Source organism: Antechinus flavipes, chromosome 4 (genome assembly GCF_016432865.1).
Source record: "Antechinus flavipes isolate AdamAnt ecotype Samford, QLD, Australia chromosome 4, AdamAnt_v2, whole genome shotgun sequence".
In the NCBI taxonomy this organism is placed as follows: Eukaryota; Metazoa; Chordata; class Mammalia; order Dasyuromorphia; family Dasyuridae; genus Antechinus; species Antechinus flavipes.
The window spans coordinates 321,245,373-321,272,072 of NC_067401.1; the positions used below are offsets into that span (position 1 = coordinate 321,245,373).

A 26,700-nucleotide genomic window follows, 5' to 3' on the forward strand; every position below is an offset into this window, starting at 1 on the left:
GAGCTATTACTTCTGTCTCAAATTATTCCTGCCCTATTCATTTTGTAGAAAGGTATTTTTCTTAGCAAATGATTATCATCTCAATATCAGTGAAATGCCTAAGTCAATCTACCAAGGAGTCTGCCTACAACTAAGATCAGCTAGTTCCCCAATACATTATTCACATGTACTAAGATAACAGTCTCTTCATGAATTGTTTTAAAATACACTGTAGATTTTGTTTAGGTTTACTTTACTTCAAAAAAGAAAATGCTACTGATAGGTCGTAAAACCTGTCTTAGGATAAACTTTGCACCAAGGCAGCAATATTCAAATAAACATATAAACCATGAAGCAATTATAATATTCCATTCTAATTATGGCTACCATCTACTTGTAGCTTGCCCTACACTGGAACACACAAGAAGTGGAACCAGGAGATGAGCAAGGGAATTAAAAGTCCTTGAAAACTATCTACACTGCAAGCCAGCTAAAAATGGCTTCTTTGTGTTATTAAGCATCGTGGTAAAATTTTATTTAGAAATGTTATTAGCATGATGGATACCTATACTAAAATTTATTTACCCAGTATGCTTTAAATAATAATGCAAACCAAACACACAGATTTCTAACACCCACCAAGAAGTACTTCTTGCTCTTTGGGGTATATTCTGGATCCCATTCCTCTTCCTTCGGTCTCTTTTGAAAAGTAGTATTTGAGTTGTTTGGACCAGTATTTGTCCCAGCAAAAACTCCTCTGGCTCTTCCTCTGCCTCTAATTCGAAACTGATTAACATTAACAAAGTTGTTTAGTTAGGCAGTCAAAAGCTGTTTAGTTACATGCAAACCATCATTTCACTGCATTATTTGTCCTGCCTCTCTAAAGCCCATGAGGAGTGAAAATATAAAGTTTATAATGATCAGAAAAAACTCTTGCCCACTAGAAGTTGGTGGAAACACACAAGATTTAAAAAAAAAAAAAAAAAAAACCTTAAAAAAAAAAAAGGAGACTTCAAGGACTAAACATTCAATTGTTAATGTTTTCTCACAACCAACAAAGTCCTCTACTTCCTTTAGAGATTGCTTGCTTGTAGAGCCACTAAATGAATGAATCCTCTGACCTACTACAAGCCAAGGACTTTATGCTACTACAACCACTGGTCTTAATTCACCCTGTTATTTACTAGGGAGCTTCTGATACAGAGTAGGAATCAAAATCAGAAGTAGCAAAAAATATCAGATTTCACACAAAAGAAAATTAACTGCCCTGCTTCTTCAAAATGTATACAATAGTCAATCACTTCCAGAGTCAGGGAAACTACCCAGTTTATTTATATATAGATCAATAAACCATTCATATGGATACTCCCTGAAGACCCAAAAAGCAACCAATCTAGCTTAGTCTTTAGAAATGCCTAAGGCTCAAAGGAATTATGTGACTTGCTTATGGTCACAGTCACAGTTATGTATCATAGATGGGCTTTGACCCAGGTCTCTCTGACTCCCAAGTCCACCATTCTCCCTACTCTGCCTTCAAATGTACTACAATTACTCAATGTCACTTACTGAAAGTACACTACTGACAGCAAGACTTCTAATGCCAGACTTTCTACTGCTAATGAAATTAATTTTAAGAATAACAAACAACTATATCTCTACTATCATAGATCAGACCCATTATTTTCCTGATGGATAGTACAATGTGTAATATAATTCCAAAAGGATCAGATAATTTCAGAACTTACAAAAGTTCCTCTGGGTCGGCTGACTCCTGTAAAGCCTGAATATTCTTTTGGTTCATGATGGGTTTTAAATTCTTCTTCTCTTTCCTTCTTACTTTCTTTTTCTTCTCGAGAGCTTGCTGAGGAAGAGGATGATGAAGAAGATGAAGATCGAGAACGGTCTTGCTCTCTGCTTTTATGTTTACTGTAAAAATAGAAAAAAAAAAACACTGTGTGCTATTTTTAAAATGATGAACAATTTGTAGAATCTTAAAACTATAGGAGTTCTTTGGGTTTATTTGTTTTGTTTTGTTTTTTTAAAGCTCTGGCCTATTAAAAATAATGCAAAGGTAAAATAATTGCATGTTAAACTTGGATACATTTTCATTTCCATTATCCTTCCACATTTTCATTTTATTTTGTTAGTGGGGGGAAAAAAAAATTCTGTAGCCAGTCAGTCAGAAGACAGCAAATTAAGAACAAGTTTCTGTACTTTAAAATTTCAAATATTAGCTTGTTTCTTTTAATTTGCTTTTCTTTGGGAAATAAAATCAAAAGCAGGGTAAAGGAAGAATGCCTCTTAGGCAAAGTTTCAAAGTAGCTACCTATTCAATGTAATTGAAATATCTATATGCTCCTAACCAAGAGTAGGTAAGATATGGTCCCTATGTAGCACCATATTGAAGGACAAAATATATACTACAGAGACCAGCTAAATAAGGAATCACAAATAACATCCACATTGACCCAATAAATAGCAATAAAAAAACTAAGTATTTTAATTTCACTAGCTAGTTAACATAATAAACACATGCACATATACATATGTGTATGTGTATATATATGTAATAACATCTGATACTAGTGGTGATCAGATTTACATGATCCTAACAAAACACCCAAAAGGTTCATACCTGCAATAACTCTTACCACTGCTACACAGTATCCATGGCAATATTACTAAGAAAGCCTAATACACATTGATAGTTCTTTAAAAATTAGTACTTCCTCCCCCCTTCTCACCCATGTTAAAAATCTCTGGCCATCATTTTAAAATTTTTGTACTCTGGGTGTTATGAGTTGAAAAAGTGCGGAATCAAGCATAACGAACCAAAGTTCTTACACAAACTGTTTCTAGAAATGCACTGCATTGAAGTCCAACCTCCTGATGTAGCCTGGATAATAGGACACATTAATTTGTCATTTTTTTTTTTCAGTGTTAGCTTGCTATTCCAAAGTTTTTGTCCTCATCCACCATAAGCCGTGTAAAAGACAAATACATTTTTGCTGTAAAACAAATAATTTTAATTGTTTAAATTTAAACATTCGATTACACAGTGAAAATTGAAAGCAATTAAGCTGACAATTACAAAAGGCTAATTAGAAGCTAAAACCTATTTAGATCATTTTAAAAATTACCTGTCATCTTTGTAAGATTTGTATTCTTTGTAATCTTTAGAAGTTTTTTCTTGCTTTCTGGATCCACTGGATTCCCTGGAGCCCTTGGAATCCCCCCGTTCTTTACTTCTTTCTTTTCTACGACGATCAATGTCATGTCGAAGATCAGCAGAATCACACCTTAATTTTTTATCTCCCTATTAAGGGAACAAATGTGAAATAAAGCATTTAAAATATAAATAAAAGTGAAAAATATAGCCAACCTATCTCCCCCTATCTAATGTGGATTTTTAATGTTAGAGTAAGTTACAAAACATAATATATACGATATACTCTATACTAGTTAATTTTTATAATAAATATGTACTTAGAAACATGATTTTTCTGAAAATTTAAGGAAAATTATCAGCATGGAGGGAAAGAGCATAGTCTAAAAGTTAAATTTCCAGTGAATGTTAAAAGCCTTTAAAAAATGTGTTGTTCCTTACGCAGTAGCAACTGACAGCAAGGAATATATAGAACTATTTTTTATAGTAACAATGAAGAATTGTGCATACTATATCATTGAGTGTCTCTTTTTCCACCATATTTTTCATTAGCTAGTATCAAAAACAGAAGCCATAGAACAGTAGCTTCTTTTGTGAATAAAATAGCCTTATAAAATACCAGAAGAGTTCTCAGGAACTTAGGCTCAACTTTCACTAAAGACTAACTTGACCAACCCTGATGACTAACAATAACAGAAGAGTCATTTTCTGTAATTTGCAAATGAACAATTAAAATGATAGTTTAAGAGGTTAAGTCAAAAATATGCCAAATCTTGAACTCAGTAACACATTTTACCTTTTTTCAATTCAAGTATTGCAATATGTAATTTTTTTTTCCTGAGGCAAATGGGGTTAAGTGACTTGCCCAGAGTCACACAGGTAGGAAGGATTAAGTATCTGAGAGCAGATTTGAATTCAGAGCTTTCTGACTTCAGAGCTGGTGCACCACCTAGCTGCCCCAATACATAGTAATTTAAAGAAGTTTTATTCATTACAATTAATTCCACTGATTTTTGTTTTTAAACTACTGGGCATTTCATTAGATGAAGGGGGGTGAAATTATATGGGAAGGGCAGAATTATATAAGACACTAACCATTATGGGTAAGCTTGATAGTAATCAATAATGGAAAGAAAAACTATTTACTAAAAATATAAAACACTCAAAGACACTAAAATATTTGTGCTTAGAATAAGGGAGGAAAGAGCGATAATCCTCTTACTTTTGCTCTTTTCATTCCCATACAAAGAGCCAAAACTATAATTAAAACCCCATTGTGAAAAAAAGAAAAAAGGAGGTAAGGAGAATTGGCAATATAATGTATTCCTGACACTTTATTATGACCAGGGGAAATCATAGTTTTTAATTTTTAAAGCAGTGGTACTCACAGTTAGATGACTCTGGAGCCACTTTTGCCTTTGCCATTAAACAAAAAAAAAAGTCACAAATCTACTGTATATCCAATTAGAGTCTGTATAAAATAATATTCTAGCTACAGAAAAGATAGGTTGTACCTGACTGAAAGAGCTAAATGAAGCTTGAGTATCACAGTCTGAATATCAGTGCTTTTTAAGTTTCCAGCACAGGATCTAAAATGATCCATTCATTCATTGAGTCAACAAATATTAATTGACTGCCTACTATGTTCAAGACACTGTGCTAGGTGCTGTGGAAGATACAAAAAAGAATTAGACATAGTCCTTGACCTCACAATGCTAATGTTTCTCCTAAATTTTTTCAGTTCATTTTATTACTAAGAACTTTAAAACATAAATAACAGAATGGGAGAAATACCTCTTCCTATCTAGTCAAATGTATTTTTATATCCTTACCCTCCCACATATGTATAAATCAATCAATACACACATGCCATTAGTCACACACCTGCACACAGATATGCACAAATTCATCATGATTAACACTAACTTCCAAAATCTATATATATTAAAAGAAAAAAAAAAAACCTACCAAAGGAAATTGGGTTATCCCAAAATGTCAAAACACAGCAAAGAACCATTAAAATATTGTACCACGTGTTCCCAACCCATACATAAAGGTGGTCAAGTTTGGTAACTTCTCAACCCAGAGTCTACTGTAGCCACTTGCAATCTTCTTTAAGAGGTTACTGTTGTCAATAATTAAAGGATTCATGATTTCATCAATATGGTTTCTTCCCCTGCTAGCAACACAAACTACAAATCCCACACAAACTAGTGATTTTAGACAATTTTGGGGCCAAAATAGTGTCACCTTGTGGCCAAATTTATGAGGCTGGTACTCAGATCATGGCATCATTAGGCCCAAACTAACAATTTCTTTTTCAGCTTAGTAGTGCCTGTCAGAAATGTCATTGTTGGCAAAAACTTCCAAGAATCCAAGGTATCTTACAGATCATGAGGAGGCCAGCAGTGTAGGTCTTTAGTGGATATTATTAATGTCATGCCCTATCAAGCAATTTACATCGTGAAAATTTATATCCTGAAAAGGAAGAAATGCATTTCAAGTTAGCTCAAGCCTTTGCCACATTTCTACCACTCTACTCTTCAAAACCACATCTGGCTCTGAAGTAAACATGAAAATGGGTTTATATAATAACCAGAAGGTAAAATTATCTTTCACTCTGCCACTTAAGTTTTTTATGCTTACTCCATTCCACTGGCTTCTGACAAATTTGAAGATTAGGCCTTATTTTTCCAACATGCAGGTTTTCTGTTGCAAACTTCAAAAAGGCTTATGTTCCAAGGATTCATTTGTAGGGTAGATGCTTGGAATTCAGAACAAACTCTCATATGAGAATAGCATTAAAAATGATGGTTAAATTCTTAAGACAATTCATAAAAGTTTATTATTAGCCACCCAGTAAGAAAGGAGTATTTGTTTTCCTGGGCTGGCCATTTTTTACATTGAAGACAATTAAGTCAGCTGCCTAAAACTTATTTAATTCCACTGTTTCTGCACATCTCACGAGTCAGAATGGCCATAGTAAGAACACCTGGGTTAAGTATCATATCTTACATAGAGGCTTTATGTGTCCCTGAACAAATTCCTTAACCTCTCAGGGCCCTTTCAATTCTCAAATCATAAATTGTAACACAGATGCCAATCTACTTTGATAAAGGAAGTTTCCTCACTGAGCACTAAATCTACACCAAATAAACACAAATCCATTACAAAAAGATCAAAGTTCTGATTGCTATCACAATCTAATTATTAATCTTTTTTCCCCTTTATATTCAAAATTTTAACTGCCTTTGTAGTTTTAGAAACATAACTTATTATAAATAACTCCTTACAAAAAAAGCATACCTGTTATATCCAATATTTAAGTTAAGACTATGTTATTTTAGGACTAACATTGCATTTTTTCATGTTTTATAAATATACATGTACACACACACACACATAAAAACACACTAGACATTCCTCAAAATTATAAACACAAATAGCTATTATTAATGTATTTTGCTTGCCATTTAGATGAAATGCAAGATTATCAATACACTACATTTAACATGAAATAGAAATAGTCATCAAGACCTTACCTTTTGATTTTCTTCCTTAAAAACTCTCTCTTCTCCTGATAAGCGGGTATGCTTCCTCAGGACACTTGGAGAGATGTCAATTCTCCTTAATATAAATTAAAATGAAGTGTATTTGTTATCTTTAGGATTATATATTGCCTATTCTGGTAAAAGAAAAAAATGTAGGATTTTTTTTAAACCAGCAAAATGACTTAGCAAAATAATGCAATTAAAACAGTTATAATAAATTTATGTTATAATGCTTTCTTATCTGCGAACACTGAGGAACAGATATTCCACAAGAGCAATGTCTAGACAACTTTCAAAATTTCAATGGAAACCTTATTTAAAAAAGAAAATTACACATGGTCTTGCCTCCATAAAATATTCTCAGTATAACTTGGTATTATCATTATAAATGATACTAATTATAATAACGATTTAGAAATTAGAGAAATGTATGGACATTTACTTCTTCCTCAAAATACTGTGCCTTTTACTATTCCTTATCTTTTTAAAAACACTTTTTTGTGGCTATTCTTTTGCCATAATGCTATCAATTGCCATTTTCATTGCCTCTTAAATAACAGAGTTCTACCTCTCCCACTTATAATCAGCTGTTCTTCCATCAAGTGTTCAATGGAAAATTTTAAAGAAAATTTCTTAATCATTCACAAATAAATCTAAGTCAACTACATTAGAACTCATAGGTGTTTTTCAGGCTTATCCACAGAACAATATGTTCAATTACATAAAAGCTATCGTGAATGATGAAGCCTAATAATATAGTTCCTATGTACAAGTGACATTTTTATATTATTTCATAATTATTTTAATAACACATTTATTATAATTACAAATATAAAAAGTGAGAAGGTTTTCATCAGGAGTACCTCCCAAAACATCACCACTCAGTTCCTCCAAAATAAGATATTATTAAAGAAAGGAATAATATTTAGCATTTTATGTTTTAATCTCAATCAAATTCAGACTGTTACAAATATGTTTTGTCTTAAAAAGTTCAATGAAACATTCTGGACATTTTTACATATGAAGCTAAGTATTTATGAAATAAAATATAAATAAACTATGTATTTTTTAATTATCTTAAACCAAAGTGGTAGAACTTGAAAATACAGGAATTATTACAAAACCTAATGAACACTGGTCTTAATATTCCAAACTCTTAAATTCCAAATGAAGTCATTAATTTTATGTAATGCTTACACAATGCTACATACCTATGTATTTCTGGGCTTTTTTGCCGGGTACAATGTTCTTCAGTAGCCTTCTGATATGAGGTGAACCTTTCATTTAGGGTCATTGCAGCTGATTTGAAGTATTGCTCTGTTGATTAGGAGAAATACTACTTGGTTAGTTAATTTCTACTCTTTCACAGTAATTTCCATTCCTGACAGAGGGGATGTAGCAGGTGAAAAAGTAAATAAAATACTCAAGAAACCTAGCAGGAAAAATGCAAGTATTACAAAGAACTTCCTCCCTGTTGCCTTAATTCGTGTACCTCAATTTGTAGTGATGGTAACAAGGCACAACCACTGTAAGCTACCTCAAAGATATACCCTAGCAATACTCTCTATAAACCAAACACAATTGTATGATTAAGTCAAGAATCTTTTCCCATTTCATTGAAGTACTCTTTCCTTAAATAGAAGAAAAAATAAACAGTAGTCTATTAGCATCTCTATACCTTGCCCATACATACTTTCAAGTCATTAATTGGAGAAAACAAAGGTGTTCCAAATTAGTGCAATACTGAAATGACTATAAATGTTTTTGTAAAACACAAGCTATAACTTCTGCTTCAAGAATTAAGACAAATTATTATATGTAGGAAATCTCTTTACATTGCCAGTTCTAACCAGGGTGGGGGGAAAAACACCTTTATTATTGATATTTATTTAAAAAAACAAAAACATCTGGCATCTTGGCAAACCTGACAACATATTTATTTGATACCTGATATTTTTTTCTTGCTTTTCTTTAAACAATTTTAAAAACCAGTAACATTAACTTTCTTTTTTGTTTTTAAAGACCAGCTCAACAAATGTGTTTTAAATTATGTAAACTAGAAAGACGCAAAAAGTCATGAACTATGAAATGTTACATATGAAGCAAGCTATCTGCTTAACAGGTCAACATACATCTGTGTCAACTTACCGCCCAATATCCAGCACATGTCTCATAACCAATCATTAAAACTTGAAACGGCCACTACAAGGGTAGTGCCTCAATCATAATTCCATGAAACCCAGGAATTTGAGCTAGCAACTCAGTTTTTATGCCATTTTTGCCAGGAAGACAGAAGATTCAACTTTGCCTGTTTTTGCATCTGTATCTTTCAACAGCTATTTTACTTTGAAACATGGATTTTGCCATTTCAAAACATATTCCAGGACCTAGTTACAATGAAAAAGAAAACATCACTGGGCATTTTCAGCTCTATGTGAAGAAAGAGCTGTTCAGATCGGTTGCACAATACCAATAATGAAACATAACTACAGTTTAAAAAAAAGAAAAATAAAATGAAAAAGGAGAAAATTTACTAAAATCTGATCTCAAAATTCAGTATTATTCATGAAATATCGAGAAAGGCCAAAAAAAGAAAAAAAAAAAAAAAAAAAGGAAAGGGGAAAAAAGAAACCAATAAGTCTAATGTTTCACGTTCATCAAAATAATGTGGCCACAAACTGGTTCTCAAACCTAGTTACACTACCAAAGGCTAAAATATTTGCCCATGGTTATTAGTGACTATCTACATTTCAAGAGAAACTCAGTAGTCTATTCACCAGTCAAAATATGGTACATTATTAATCATAGATGGCAAATTTAGGCTAGTAGATTTTAGCAGAAGTCAAAAGATTCTTCAAAAAAAAAAAAAAAAAAGAAAAGGAAAAGAAAAGAAAAGAAAAAGAAAAAAGAGGTTTGGTTTCAATACCAACCAGCCAGGAAGTATTCTGGGGGGAAAAAACATTTCAATTAAGCTGCCTTAACTGATGCAGCTGCCCAAAAAATAATGCCCCAAAACTTCTGAACAGCTTTAAAATCTTTGAAACTCAACATTACACTTTGAAGAAAACACAAGAATTCCAAAATATTTAAATGCATATGTTTCTTACATATAAACACTGATTAAATTGCCTAATTTTTTAGTTTGTCCTTTTAAATGGATTAGATTTTCACCAAGTACCATGATAATACATTTATGATTTCTTTGTGGTTTATTCATTATTTCATAAATTATCACCATAAACATTAAGAAGTTAAAATGCAGCATCACACTTGACTTCAAATGCAATATTCAAAAACTTAGAAATTGAAGTTATTGAATTATAATGCTGTTTTGCCTAGTACTGGAGGGTACATCAATAAAATACATTTATCCAAAACTTCCAAAATATTTTATTTCAGAAATATGAACAAAAAGTGCTGCCAAATTTGTTATCATAAAACCTTGCATACTACATAATCAAATGTAGTAAAATTATGCATTAACAAATGTGTGTGTGTATATATATATATATCTCTCATAGCAAAATAATTCTGATAAAGAATGGGAATTTATTTTAATTATTTCTCATGTATATCAATACCACCACAATAACAAAATAAATGATCTCCATGTTATTTACTAAATAGATAAAATTAAGTTCATAATATGAAATTTCATATCAAAATATCCAACTGGGCAGGATTCAAATAGTTTATGTTTCTTGTTAAACAAATTTTCTTATTTTACCATAAAATAGATTTATAGGGATTGATTTTCTTTGTTAACTTATCTAGAATTTAAGTCACATTTTTATTAAAGACTTTATTAAAGGGCTTTGACATACTAAGCACTCTAAGATTACCAAAAAAAAAATATATATATATCTATGTATATATATATTTGCTCCAAAGACTTAAGTTAGCTTTAGTTAGTTCAGATTATGTAACTTTATTTCTCCCAATTTTTTATTATGTAAAAATTATATAACCTGAACTTACCTTTAACATGATGGACCAAGGACACAATGTGCTGAATAAATGACTCTGAAGTGCTTTTGCTGGCCTGTGGCAACTTAATGTGGTCAAAGATGGACCGGAATTCTTGTTCCTTCTTGACAGAATGGACAAGTGTACTAGCAAGCAGCCTGTCTTTAGTCAAGGAAGCAGGTCTAGAGTATGTCAATAACAAAAACACACACACAAAAGAAAAAATACCATTGGTTTGAATATCATGAAGAGACACATTATCAGGAAAAAAACAAGATTAACAACAGGTCAATATTAATTCATGTATCCACAAGATTTATTGAACATCTCTATCAGATCATTTACCTGTTAGAATCATCAAGAGGTACAGGTGCCATTTTGAGTTTGACTTCAGGACGATGAGAATCACTGGCTATCATTTTGATCCTAAGTGGACTCTCCTCTCTGAAGGTAGACTTTTCTCTCGCCTCCAGATTCTTGTGTAGAGGGGGACTGTAATCAAAGAGTTCTTTGAGCTTTTCAGACTTTACCTGCTCAGGTGACTGAGTTTCTTTCTTCACCATTATTCTCTCAGAATTTTTGTCGTCTTCCTTGTGCTTATCTTTTGTAGTGCTAGGCCTTTCCACTACATATCCAGTCTCTTTAAGTTTATAATTTTTCTCTTCTCTAAATCCATCACTTTCTCTATTGCCCTTGAGTGAAACTTTAGATTTGTACTTGGTTCCTTCCTCCTCAGCATTCCGGTGAGATGTGGTAGCAAAATTTTTACCCTGATCTGCCAGGACAGACTTCCTGAACTGTCTATAATCCTCTGTCTCCTCTGTGTCATCCCCTTCTGAATCATTAAACTTTCGTTTTCCAGATTCTTTATCACTGAAATAATCTAAAGCTTCCTGATCCTCCCATTCTCCCTCAGCCCTCCCTTTTTCTGTTCCTTTCTCCTTTGGGGCCTCTTTCTCCCTGGTATTACCCCTATCAAGCAGGTATACTCTAGACTCTTCATCTGTGTACCTGTAAATAGCAAAGAAGAGGATGGTAACTCTGGATTGCATTCACTGTCATTCAGTTTTTTACCTAACGTGTTGCCCAACATCACAGGATCAGAAACAAAAGGAATAAATTCCACACTGAAAAAAGTCTCTGACATTCTGCTTGCAAAGCTTTAAGCATATGTTGGTGTCACTTTACAAGCTACTTTTAAAATCTTTATCAATTATATAATAAACTCATATAGTTTAACACAAGTAAAAATCTCCTAAAAAATCCATCTTAACACCACAGTCCATAATTCTGAACGCCAAATTCACACATTTCTATAAAGCTTTGGAAATAATTTCTATAACTTACAAAGGTAGTGTCTCAATTTGCTAACATAACTTTTAGATACATAGTGTTTGCATAAATTTACTTTTTGTTTAAAACCACCTTCCAAAAAGAATTGGACTATTTCACTTAGTCCTTAGCAAATTATTTTCAATACTAACATTCTTATATAAGTTCCATGAACAGCAAAAATATGCATTATTTATCATAAACTTCATTTCAATCACAAAATGCTTCCAATTTATAAATATACTTTGCTCTAGGAAAAAAAAATCTGGCATTTTCATAAATAGCAATTATCATACCAGCTGAATAACCAAAACTGTGGCAACAGCATAGACAATTAGCCTATTCAATTTCCTAACAAAATCAAAAGCACTTCCAAAAAAATACATATTCGATAAACTTCCTCAGCAAGTGTCGAAAACACTTCAAATTAAAACAGTAAATTTAAAACTATGTAACAAAACACATGCAACTCAAATTTTAAGCTCTGTATTAAAATATTGTAATTATGAATAGGTTGGAAAATCAAACTCATAAAGCAGACAGATGTTGTTAACTGAGAGACTTACAAAGAAAAACATTACATAATTCAACATTACTTATATAGAGTTCAAAATACCCCAAATTTACAAGTTAACTTCTGCTACTTAAAATTAAAACTCTGCAAAAGTTAATAATTCAACTTCCTAACACTTCTTAGTTTATGCCAGAAAGGTCTGAAGATTAATAGGATTAAAAAGAATACAAAAATCCTTTTTTCTTTATGTATTTATTTTATCCTCCTTAATTTATCCTCATATTCAGTTCTCATTTTCTAACAACTCAAAAAATTAAGGAAAAAATTACAAGTATATTATGACCCAAAAAAAGCATAAACTAAAGTTTTAGCATGACCAAGCTAAAGTTAAAATGTGCATAACATTGATTTCCAAATTTATACAAAGAGAATTTAAAAGATAGAATGAACATTACTATTTTTAACAAGGATTAGCCATAATGTAGTTCTTACCTTTTTAAAAACTTTCCAGTCTTTGCAGTTTCCTGATCTCCACCATCAGGATAAAATGAAGAACGTACTCTAGTTTCTTCCCTTGGAACATTCTGTGGTGGGATTGTCTTTGCAGGGCTTCTTCGTGAAGGTATATGATGAATTGGACTATTCTGAGAGGGACTATAGCGACTAGAACCATTTCCAAGGGATCCAGATCCAGACCTCTCAGGACTATGCTGTATGGAATGTGAATGTTGAGAAGGAGTATTTTTTGCAGAGTGGGCTGTGCTGAGCATGGGAGCATCTGAACAAGATGAACTTTGACTAGGTGGTGTAGCAATAGGAGAAGGGCTATGAGGTGATCTTGGGCTATTATCATATGCTGAAAGACCAGGCCAAATATCACCAGATGCTGCTGATGATTTATTAAAATCATCAATGGGTTCAGAGGGATCATGTTCAAATGTATCTTTCTGTTCATCCTGTGATTTGCTTTTCAAAGGGCTATCTTCTTGGGGAGCCCCTTCAGTTTTTTTGGTCTGCTTTTCAAGAGACCCTCGTCTTTTTGAAGAGACAGGTGATTTGCTATATGGGGATGATGAGCGAGATGAAGATGACCTTGGAGACCTGGAAGATCTGTAAGACCGGCGAGATCGGCTTCTAGATCTCTGAGAAGACACAGATCTTCGTTTTGGACTCCTGGAGCGTGAACGTCCCCGTCTAGGGCTCCGTGAATGTCTTCTATTCCAGACAGGTCTATAGCCACCTCGATGATATCTACCACCACCTCCTTGATAATACCCTCTACCCCTTCCTCTGTACCCATAAGGCCTTCTCATTCCTCTATTATTTCTGTAATCTCGCCGATAATCTCTAGAATAAACACGATCTCTACTACGAGATCGTGAATATGTCCTGGAACGGGACCTAGAACTAAAATTGAAAAAAACAATTAATGTAATGAAAACATATCATTTTAGTGTTCTGGATGTTTTTCATTAAATATAACACAAATGGAATTAAAACCAATATTGATATCTTGTGTAAAAACAAAACTGAGAACTTTAATATTTTTTTAATTTTTCTACTCAGTCTGTTAAAATATATCAAGAAAAATCTATTTTTTAAAAGTTAAGCCTGGATTTAAAAAAAAATTATTACTGGTAAACAAGTCATTTCTATAGGGTCCATGTTAAGAAAAAAAACTAAGATGTTTAAGAAGAAATGAAGATGTAATGAGTAAGAAATAAAAAATAGTAAAGAACAGAATGCAATGTGAATAAAACTGATGCTTCTATCAAAGTAAATGTATATCTGAACAGATAAAATATAAAAACAATTAATTTCTACAACAATAAGTGGGGAACTAAAAGGTACAAATTGATAAATTCACCTGTATCTCTTCTTTCTAGAATGTGATCTGGACCTTGACCTGGAACTAGATTGTGATCTGGATTTTGACCTTGAAGAATGTGATCTAGAGTTGGAACGACCCATTTCTTCCAGGGGATTATTCCTACTGATATGAAAAGAGCAATAAAGGTTAACAAGATATGATTTGTATAACTGCACAATATTGACTCTAAAATGTTCTGTAATAGTTATAAAAGGAAAATGACAACTTCATATCTCAAAATGATTCCAAATTTATTATTTTTTCTTTTCAAATTAATGAATGTGGAAGATAACATCAAATAAAATTCAATTTTCCATCTGGGCAAGCAATATATATAAAAAAACAGGAAAAAGCAACATTTCTAAGTTCTGAACCCACCTGTGTATTTCAATCCAAAAAAAGCAGTAGCTACAAGAGTCAGATGTTAAATTATAGTAGATGGTAGCAACATATTACATGTTATTTCATGGCCAGTACAAATGCTTAATTCCAGCTAAAAAGAAATATTGGAATATCGCAAATAAGGAATCTGAAACAAAGAATATGAAAATAGCACAACGCCGGAGATCAAAAAATTAATCTACCAGACTACCAATGTTTTTGTCTGGGAATTGGGCTAAAACAGGCTATTCCAGTCAATAATGACTGAAATGAAGTTGGACAGTTTCCTAAGAGTGATGGAATAAGCCATTCCCTGATCAACTGGAGTCCAATGTTCCAACAATGTCTAATCTAAATATATGTCCATAATATATGTATAATAATCTAAAATAAAAACTAATAGTTCTACACTATATGACACTGATAAAAAAAAAAAAAAAAGAAGAAGGAATAGAGGTAGTATTTGGTTAGATCAAATCAAAAAGAGTAGAAAGACATACAAAAAGAAACCTTGGGTAGCAATCTTTTTTCCCTAAATACTACATAGTGCAAAATTAAAACAAACTAAGTTTCATATGCTACTGGTCATTTAAGTTCAATAGGCATCTAGAATGTTTGCATTTCATTAACAATATAAAGCCATTCACTAATTCATGCCTTTGGACAAAATTTCAAGAAATGCCACACTTCAAGGCATTTCTTGCCACATTAAATTGTGCTTCTACAAGCTTCAATTTAATAATCTCCCTCTTAAATCCCTACATTTCTCCTTAAGAGTTTACAATGAACTTATTCACTTTAGGATTTTCTTATCATAGTCTTTTCCAGGCAACCATAAGAAACAAAAGGTTCAGCCACTCCTTTGTGCCAAGCAGTTCCAGCCCATGAAGCAAGACAGCCAAGTTAACTGCAGCAGTAAGGCATTGTGAGAAAGATACAGGAGACAACATGTACCAAGCAAACCAAATCACTAACTCCTCTGAGAGCCATTATCTGTGGGCAGTATCATTCAAATCACTGTTAGACTACCCTCCAAAGACATCATTAAAGAAAGTAATCCTCATACAGATGTGAACCATCAATAGTTTCTGCAGCTGCTACAGCCTGTAAATTCATTAAGAGCAACCCTTACGAGGAGGAGGCCTGCCACGCTTAACACAACCAATGCAAACCTTTGACCAATTGTTATCAAGAAGCAGGTAAGCCAGACTTCCAGAAATGGCAGTGTTTCCCAGACCACTGGCCTTGCCTCAAACTCAGTTCTCCAAAACCATCATCCAAGAGAGTAAACAATGAGGACATATAACCTGGCAATGAAAACATAGCAAATCAACATCCATAAAGTTCCTGCTATCAAAATCCTTGGAACCATCAAATAGTCCAACATCAGAAATGGATGTGATTTTTAATCCATGGATTAAATATCATTAAAGATAAATTAACATTTCCTTTGTTTTGCCACTAGAACAAAAAGACAACAGGATCATTACATTTGAATTGAAGTTGGAATCTCTCATTCACATTGTTCCTCATAACTCTAAAGTGGTTTTTTCTACTTCTACTCCCAACACTTAGGAGTTAATTTTGTAGACATTAGGATTTAAGTGATTTAGGTTTTGTTCTTAATTTACTAATCTCAAATAAATCATTGATATCTGCATCTTCCACAAAAAAAATACATGGCTTAAACTTAGAAAAGGTTTAACAAAATATATTTTTAAAAGTACGACACTTTATTCCCTAAAAAACGGTAAAATAAGATTTTATTCCATACATCTCATTGACCCTAAATGGGGGTGGCCTGGGGGGAGGGGAAGAGGGAAGAGAAGGGGAACTAGAGAGGGAGGAACAAATGAAAAGGCACAAAGAGTTTCAAGTTTGGAAATATGGGACAAGATTTGAAAAGATAACTAGTTCAAATAAATGACACTGGAAAAGGTCACAGAAAAATCCAGCTGTCCTTCAACAAAGAGCACTAGAACAAATGATAATTTTAAAATCCAAATATCAGTAATATTCATTCAGCTCAAGACTAAAAAAAATTAACACAAAAACAGAGCAGTAAAAGGGGTGTCCCACTAAAAAAGTCAACACAAGTTTGGAATGAATAGACCTATAGCCTGCAACAGCACCTCAACCAAGGACAGTGGACCATTAAGGTGGAGGAGGTGGAAACTAGTGCCAAGAGCCTGACAGTACCCAGAAGAAATAAAACAAAAGTTTGGGCGGAGTTTTAAATGAAATTTTTGAAGGGAAATAAAGTGCTCTGGAGGAAGGAATTGGAAGATTAGGTTAGAAAAGAAAATGAAAAAACTTATCTAAGTCATGAACAATCTAAAAATTAAAACAAGAGACAAGAAACATAATACAGAATTAAAAGACCGAAAATCTGAAGCAAATCTAAGGCATTTACTATCAAAAGCAACAGAAAATACATTTTTAAAATTATCTAAGAATAAAACTCCCCAAACACATTCAACCACACATCTAGATTGATTATTTCAAGAAACCATAAACATGAAAACTGTCGAGATTTGCTAGAAAATAGGGCAATGAAATCAGAAATAAACTGTCACTCCTAAATGAATCGTCAAAATAAGAATTCCCAAACTCAAATACAGCTAAAACTCAAAAAACAAAAACAAACAAACAAAAAAAAAAAAACTATGCAAGCAGAGAGTAAGAATTCAAGTAGCAAAGAATCATACTGAGGATCACACAATTCTTGGTAGCAATGAAAAGTGATCTTCATAATTCCTTGTACAATAACAAATAAAGTCATATTTAAATCAATATAAGACAAAGTAGGTAACACTACAGACCAATATCCCAAATAACTATGAAAAAATAGTCAAGAAAACTGGGACACTGATACATTGTTGGTGGGATTGCGAATGAATCCAACCATTCTGGAAAGCAATTTGGAACTACACTCAAAAAGTTATCCAACTGTGCATACCCTTTGATTCATCAGTGTTTCTGCTGGGCTTATATCCCAAAGATATCTTAAAGAAGAGAAAGGACCCGTATGTGCAAAAATGTTTGTGGCAGCCCTTTTCGTAGTGGCTAGAAACTGGAAATTGAATGGATGTCCATCAATTGGAGAATAAATTGTGGTATATAAATGTTATAGAATATTATTGTTACATAAGAAATGACCAGCAGGATAATTTCAGAGAGGCCTGGAGAGACTTATATGAACTGATGCTAAGTGAAATGAGCAGAACTAGGAGATCATTATATATTTCAACAACAATACTATATGAGGACCAATTATGATGGACGTGGTTCTCTTTAATAATGAGATGTAGATATCCAAATCAGTTCCAATTGTTCAGTAATGAAGAGAACTAGCTACACCCAGCAAAAGAACTATGGGAAATGAGTGTGAACTACAACATAGCATTTCCACTCCTGTTATTGTCTGCTTGCATTTTTGTTTTCCTTCTCAGGTTATTTTTACTTTGTAAATTCGATTTTTTCTTGTGCAGCAAGATAACTGTATAAATATGTATACACATATTGTATTTAACATACACATGTATTGGACTACCTGCCATCTAGGGGAGGGGGTGGTAGGAAGGAGGTTTGGAAAAGTTGGTTTTTCAAGGGTCAATGTTGAAAAATTACCCATGCATAGTTTTGTAAATAAAAAGCTATAATTTTAAAAAGAAAAAAATAGTCAATAAAATATCAGCAAAGAAGCTATACCAACATATTTAAAAGATAATATACTATGACAGGGTTGGATTTACACCAGGAAGGTAGGGTTGGTTCAATAAATGTAACACCATTCAGAAAAGATTAACACAACATCTATTTGTTTAAATAAAAAGTTTGAAAAGTAAAAATTTTAAGGAATTAAAAAATAAAAAGCATAGGTATAAGTGGATCTTTTCCTTACATAATAGCATGTATTTTAAAATCAAGAGCTAACAGGACCTATAATGAAGAATCCCTAATGGTCTTTTCTAGCAATATCTATCACTACTATTATGTGATAAAGTTCTAGAAATGAAAGTTATAAGGAAAAAAAGCAAGAGAATAAACACTAATAAAGATGACACAAAACTATCCCTTAAGAGTACCTCAGAGATTTATTAAAAATTTAAACAAATATCTTCAAAGTAGGACATAAAATATACTACCCACTATCATCATCACCACCACCCTCAAAAAAACAGGTTTTCTCTAACTCAGCAGGAAATGAATGAAATTCCATTTAACAATATTAAATATAAAAAATATTTGGTTTTCAACTTATCAGGATCCACCCAGGAATTGTATTAATAAAATACTAGCAACCCTTTTTCACTCAAGAAATTTTTACATGACTCAGAGTATATAAAATATACATATCAAACATTTACTGATAATAAATCACAATTTCATTATCCCCCACCTTCAGTTGCCACACCCCATATGGGGTCATGACCCACAGTTAAAGAAGCAGAGATCTAGATAATAAAAGACTGCATAAACAAGTTAGAGAAGGAGGGAAGCAAATATCTTCTCAATATAAGGATAGAAGAGTTCTTGATTAAATAAGTAAGGAATATAACAGGAGATCAAATGAATCATTTTGACTACTTATAATTCAGAAGTTAAATTCAGAACAGAAACTATTAACTAGCCAAAAAATTCTTTGTATCAAGTTTCTCCAATGAAGGTCTGATATCCAAAATATTTATAGAGAAATTATTCCAATGCATAAAAAAAATTCATCCAATTGACAGACAAAAAAATATATGTAAGCAATCCTCAAAGGCTAGTTAGCAATGATATAAAAATATGCTACAAGTCACTAATAAAAGAAACACAAATTAAAGCAGCTCCTTACATCCCATCAACTTGGCAAAGATGACAAAAAAGAAAAATGGTAGTTCTCAAAAAGAAATGTAGGTAGAGGTACATTTAAACACTGCTGATGGAGCTGTGAATTGGTCCAACCATTCCAGAAAACAAATTGGAACTACATTTAAAAACAAAAATAAAAATATGCCTTTGGCCAAATGATATACCTAAATGTTAACTCTCTAAATGCCAATTTTAAATTTTAGTTATACCATTTTGCATGTTATATAATCTGATACTAACAATAACCCTGAAACAGGAAACACCCTGAAGCCCCATCTTACAGATGAGGAAACTGAAGCGGAGCATAGTTATGTGATTTGTCTGAAATAGTATTAAAATCCAGGTCTTCCTGACTCTATTATGCCACCTCAAAGTATATATCAAATAAGATATTTGTAAAGGGCTCAGCTCAGGGCCTGGCACATACGTGATTTATAATTATAAATTATAAAATTATAAAACTTTTCCTTCAGATTTTCCCTGTATATCCCAAAATAAAAAAAATTTTTAAAAAAGAGGTGAAAGAATAACCACAACAGTCACAGCAGCATTTTTCTGTTGTTGCAAATAATTGGAAACTAAAAAGTACCCATCACCCAGAGAATGGTTGCCCTAATTATGGTATATGAATGTATTAACATTTTAATGCAAAATATGAAGGATGAAGCTAAAGCAGAGCAACCTGAAAGAAGTTGTATCAACTATTACAGAAGATGAGCAGAACACAGGAATTTTATTACTACAATATTGCAAAAATAAATGAATGAATGAAGTGATTTTTTTTGGAAGACAAGAAAATCAATCAATTAATGACAAGCCCAAGACATGGTAGAGGACCAGTGATGACACATGCTTCTCACATCTTAAAGCAGTAATGAATTGATTACTACAGAGATGCAGAATTCAAGGGAGGGAGAAAAAATTTGTAACTCAAAAATCTTACACAAGTGAATGTGGAAAACTATCTTTGGGCAGCTACTTCATGTAGCCCTGAAGTCAGGAGGACCTGAGTTCAAAAACACTATCTTTACAGATAATTGGAGAAAAAAATAAAACACAATTAAGAAAAATAAATAAATAAATAAATAAATAAATAAATAAGTGTGGTGCTGTTAAACATTAGAAAATGGAAATGGGGTGAAAATTTTCCCTTTTGGAAAGAGGGTCAATATAGCAGTGATGTTTAACTTTTAAAAGTTGCTTTTTTGTTTATAGAAGTTACACAACTAGAAAAAATGATGGGAGACAGACCTTTTTCCTTGTATGAAATTTGGATAAGAATAAAAATTAAATTAAAAATTAATTAAGAATAAAAACTAAGACAAGCAAGCATTTTCTTAAAACTCTACTTTTTAATTGTTGGATGCAATATTATAAATGCACTCGGCAAAGTTTAAAAGCAAAAACCTTTTAAAATCAAACATTTCAAAATAAACAAATCTGTCACACAAATTCCCATATGTGAAAATTACAGCACCCCATGACTCTTACCTTGGGTTCTGATAAGTGGCAAGTTGTCAAGTGATGTCTTTGAAACACTGTAAATTTCTTCCTGGAGATAATCTCAGAAATTTAAAGTCTAAATTCCAATTCCTAACAATGACAAAAAAGTTTTGTTAATTTTAGGTCTTTTAATGGGAACTGCAATATAGAGAATATATACTAAAATATTATCTTTTAATGTCATAAGATATAGATGAGAAAAAAATGAAAATTTTAACACTGAAGAATTTTAAAGATATCTTTAGAAAGCCTAAAAAAATTAAAATTTAATAATGTTCAATAAACAAATATTAGGAATTTTTTTAACTATATGGACTGCAAACAAGGCATGAAAAATATTTAATATTCCAGTAAGGAAATTCCAATTGTCTATCTTTCCAAAAAAATAACTTCAAAGAAGTTAAAGCAATACTATAAAAGCCTCAGTATATACCACTTTAATTTGATCTAGTCTCCTACAGAAATATAATAAATTCTTATGTAAAATTTCAAACTATTCTAAGATCTTAAGATCTCCATAAATTCTGCTGTACAATTGGATATAAACATTCTTTTTCTCTACAGCATTAGATATAAATTATTCTAAGTTAAATTTTTAGTAAACTTCAACAAGTTTGCACTTTGTGGATAAAAGTCACATGAAGTATTTGCACAAATACATTCTTTTATTTGAATGGTAGTATTACTCTAATGGCATTATTCTCAATTATACATCTCAAAATCAAAAAACACTTAAGAACCTTCTATATGCTAGGTGCTAATACAAATAGAAAAAAATGAAACCATTCTTTTCTCAAAGCACTTACATTTTATTAAGTGGGGGACACAGGTGGATATATAAATACACAAAGTAGTTGTCTGGTCATAATACCTTGTAAAACTGGATAGCACTAATATCTTACAGGCAGAAAGGAAAATTAGGAAAGGCTTCCCAAAGAATGTGCTATCTTGAAGAAAGTCAACGATTCTATGAAAAGAAAAGAGAATGCATTGCAGATATAGAGAATTAACAATGCCACAGAGCTTAACAGAGATGTAACACCAAGTATGAAGAACAGAAAGGTCAATTTTGCAGGATTGTCAAGTGAGAAGAATTAAATATAATGAAAACAGGAAGATAGGACACTACCCAGGTCTTCAAAAGTCAAAAAGTTGCTATTTTATATTAAATGAAACAAGAAGCCACTAGAGTTTACCGAGTAGAAAAACAGTATGGTAAAATCTGTACTTAAGGAAAATCATTTTGACAGGGTGGATTGAAAAGAGTTGAGAGGAGATAGGGAAAATACTTAAGAAATGGAGGGTGATAAGTTGTGAGAGCTGTTGAGAATAGAACTGATATAAAAAATGTATATACAGAAATGGCAAGTCTTGGAAAATAACTATGTACCCTTGACGGAAATGGGAAATTTGGTAGAGATAAATGTTTTGAAAAACTGAGTTCAGTTTTGGACATGTTGATTTTCAGATGTATCTGAAACACCCAAACATTAATTACATATGACTAGTGCTCAAGAGGGGAAAAAAAAACAAGCTATATATACTTTAGGAGTCAGTCATATGCATAGAAATAACACTTGGGAGCTGATAAAGTCGCCAATAAAGTATAAAGAGAAGAGCCTAAGAAAGCTTAGGACAGAGCCTTAAAGTATCAGCTAAAATATTGATCTTAAAGTATCAGATCGATAGTTGATCTGATGAATCTTCAAAGTCTAATGAATGTTCAGACAGCTAAGAACCTAAACTGAGTGTGTTCAGACCAGGAAAGTACAAGTCACAAAAACCCAGATAAGAATATTCAAGAAAGAGGTGATCCATAATGTCAAATGCTGCAAGGGAAATAAAGAAGGATGAACAAAAAAAGACTACTGGACTTAGCAATTAAGAGATTGTTTTTGGTAGCTTGTGAGAAAAAAGTTTCAGCTGAGAGTTGGAAGCCACATTGCAAAGGCGTTGAGAAGTGAGTGGAAGAGAACAAATGGAGGTACTGAGTGTAGACAATTTTTAAGATCTGGCTAGGAAAAAGAAGAGTAACACTGAGAGGATGACATGAGTTAAAGAAGATTAAGGATGAATAAAGAATATGTCTGAAGCAGCAGGAAAAGAACCAGTATATAGTAAACAGTTCTTCTCTAGCATATTTGCTTATTTTTCTAGTCTAGACCCAACTTAATCCATTTATATTATCTACCTTATATATTCATAGTTACACCTTTTAATCCGATGTGATAATAAAAATATAGTTCACTGTGAAACATCACTTGTAAAAATCTGCCGTGTTTCCTTCCTTCAAGGATACCATCAATGTGTATGATTGTTATGATGATAATTTTCACTAAAACTGTATTTAAAATTACCTGGAATAAGCTTATCCACAAAGAAGAAAAGGGAAGATAGAAGATACTTTTTCCCAGTGCCTTTTTTTTTTTTTTTGAGGAAGAGAAGGTGCATGCCAAGAGGAAGGCATGAAACAGTACAAATAATAGTATTTTAGCTGTACTGATCATTTTAACTAATTTTTTCTCTTCTACCTTTTTCTATTTTTAAATAAAAATTATTTGTTATAAGGGACAGCTCTCTGGAAAGAAGTAGGAAAAAATAATAGGAAGAGATATAGGGGAAATTTAGACAAAGCAAAAGCAAAATGTCAGTTAAAAATTTTTTTAAAATTGTATAATGACAAAATAGACAAAATTTGAAAAATGTATTGTTTCCCCAGTCAATTTTCCAGTGTTAATGAGATCTGAAATCTTTCCCTACTATTTTATCTTCTCCACAGTCAGATACCCTGTGATTCAATCAGGCCTTCAACTTCCTCACAACTGTGTAGCCTCCAGCATAAATCTCCTATAGGTACTTGGCCTAATCCTATTTTTCCCATCCTAATTTTCTTAATGACTATGATGTTACATTCTAATTTAAGCTCTATTGTGTTGATTTCAAACCATTTATTATAAATATCTGTGCAGCTCTTTTCCCATTTTTTTCTTTTGTTGAAAAGTATCTTCTTTCCAATACAGCTGCCACACAGTCGTCTGAAAATTTTTTTTTTCTGTAAGCACCATATTCCCCTACTCAAGAATGTCAATGGCTTCCCACTGCTGGGTGGTTAAAACACATTTAGAGGCTTAGCATTTAAAGCCCTTCAAAATCTTAAAAATAAAGTAGGAAACAACTAGGAAACAGCATATGACAGGGGAAAAAGGTACTGCCAATGAATAGAGTAAATTTGTCAAATGATTAGGATTCAAGTCTCTTTTGACAGTGTCCATGTAACCTTGGGTAATTCACTTAACTTCTCTATACCTCATCTATAAATGAAATGGTTGGTCTAGATAGACTCTGAAGTTCCTTCTAGTTCTACAGATCTATGATCCTATGGTATGATGATGAATTTGAAGAGTCATCTACCAGCAATTTAAAGATCATAAATGTGCAGAGCACTATGTTAGGAGCAAATATGAAATTCACTTTAAGACCTTAGTGCCTTCATTTCTGGAGCTCACATTCAACAATATTCAACAAACATTTGTATTTACCTGTCATGTCCCCATCTAATGCTATTTTTCTCTTATTAGAAATTTAGGATGATTCTAATAGATGTGACTCTTTTCAACAATGAGATGATTGAGTTTCAATGATCAAGTGAAGAGAGCCATCTACACCCAAAGAGGACTGTGGGAACTAATGTGGATCACAACATAGCATTTTCACTTTTTGTTGTTGTTCGTTTGCATTTTGTTTTCTTATTCATTTTCTTTCCTTTTTGATCTGATCTTTCTTGTGCAGCAAAATAATTGTATAAATATGTTTACATATATTGAATTTAACATATATTTTAACATGTATAACATATATTGGGATTACTTGCCATCTAGGGGAGGGGGTGGAGGGAAGGAGGGGAAAATCTGAAACACAAGGCTATGCAAGGATCAATGTTGAAAAATTATCTGTGCATATGTTTTGAAAATAAAAAGCTTTAATAATAATTTTTTAAAAGATGAAAAAAAAAAAGAAAAAAAGGTGTTTAGTGGGGAAAGAACACTAAACTTGAGAATCAGAAAACCTCGTTTCTAGTTCCAGCTTTGTTATTTACTGGCTGTATGACTTTAGGCAAACCACTTTTCTTTAAACATCTCCCATCTACAAAATAGAAGAAACTGTATGAAAATGAACAAACTAGCTTACAAACTGTTTGTCAAAGTAAATATAAATTCAGCGCTTTCTCTCTTTAATTTTTTTTTTTGATAATGAAATAAGCGCTCTTCTTTGGCTAGGAACACAAGGCTAATGTAGGGCTTTGCATGATTATATTTTTCTAATGGGTATGTTTTTCTTACTTTCTCAATGGAAAAGGGGAATTTGGAAATGAAAAGAAAATGGAATTTAAAAAAAAATTGGAGCCCCAATCATCATAAAAAATAAACCACATTTCAACCTGAAAAAATAATGAATTGGTGATAGAGTGGATGAGCCTACACATATGCACGCACATATGTTATTTATATGTTGTATCCTCCAGTCAAATTTAAGCTCAACAACTAGAACAGTTTCCGCATAACAGACAATAATGCTTATGGAATTGAATTAAGACAAAAAAAGAATGGCAATTCAAATTCTGGCTTCTTATGAGATCATTATATACTTCAACAACGATACTGTGAGTGGATGTATTCTGATGGAAGTGGATTTCTTTGACAATGAGAAGATCTAACTCAATTTCAATGATCAATGATGGACAGAGGCAGCTACACCCAAAGAAAGAACAGTGGGAAATGAATGTAAACTGTTTGTATTTTGGTTTTTCTTCCCAGGTTATTTTTACCTTCTGAATCCAATTCTTCCTGTGCAACAAGAGAACTGTTCGGTTCTGCACACATATATTGTATCTAGGCTATACTGTGACATAGGAGGAGGGAGGGGAAAAGTCGGAACAGGAGTGCAAGGAATTATGTTGTAAAAAATTATCCAGGCATGGGCTCTGTCAATAAAAAGTTGTAATTATTAAAAACAAAACAAAACAAACAAACAAAAAAATTCTGGCTTCTTATAAAGTAAGCTTCTGCTGTAGCAAATAGAGGATCAAGATGTTTAACTCCCTCCTAGCTACATTAAGGTTAGGTAAAAAAAAAAAATACTTAAAGCCCTTAAAACGAATATATTAATATAGCAATTAGGCACTTTGTCTCATGTTATTTCCAGAGAATATGGATCTGTTAATACTCAGAAGTACTAAATAGAACACAGAGGGAACTGAAAAAATAAAAACTTGCAATTAAATTTTCCACATATCTAGACCATCATAAACTCTATCCCTAATTATTTTTACATTTGAAAATTCCAAATGATGACCTAAAGGGGAAACAGAAAAGTGTTCATTTAATATATGTGCAGAGTTGATATACTAGTAAATGACACTGGACTTATATTTAAAAGGCCCAAGATAGTGAATACCAAGAATAGGTTAATGGTCTGGAGAATATGACAAGGTTACTAAAAGATTGGATATTTGTTTTTGTTTACAGATGCTCACATATTCTTCTCAAGTATTCATGCCAAAGTATTCTGACAAGTATACATG

General features: G+C 32.4%; 1 protein-coding gene across 9 annotated transcripts in view; it reads right to left on the reverse strand.

Moving 5' to 3' along the window:
* BCLAF1 (BCL2 associated transcription factor 1) overlaps nt 1–26,700 on the reverse strand; it is a 38,723-nt gene that overhangs the window by 6,792 nt on the left and 5,231 nt on the right. For 3 of the 9 annotated variants that reach the window (XM_051997823.1, XM_051997819.1, XM_051997822.1), the window contains exons 2-11: nt 21,108–21,209; nt 14,376–14,501; nt 13,001–13,915; nt 11,008–11,673; nt 10,675–10,844; nt 7,908–8,013; nt 6,688–6,772; nt 3,120–3,295; nt 1,725–1,905; nt 619–765 (exon numbers count right to left, since the gene is read on the reverse strand). In XM_051997823.1, coding sequence (XP_051853783.1) covers nt 619–765; nt 1,725–1,905; nt 3,120–3,295; nt 6,688–6,772; nt 7,908–8,013; nt 10,675–10,844; nt 11,008–11,673; nt 13,001–13,915; nt 14,376–14,479 — 2,550 coding nt within the window. In that variant the 5' untranslated portion in view covers nt 14,480–14,501; nt 21,108–21,209. Of the gene's footprint in view, nt 1–618; nt 766–1,724; nt 1,906–2,823; nt 2,988–3,119; nt 3,296–6,687; nt 6,773–7,907; nt 8,014–10,674; nt 10,845–11,007; nt 11,674–13,000; nt 13,916–14,375; nt 14,502–21,107; nt 21,210–21,925; nt 22,087–26,700 lie in introns of those variants that run through there. The other 6 variants (XM_051997820.1, XM_051997821.1, XM_051997825.1 and 3 more) reach the window with 6 other exon arrangements.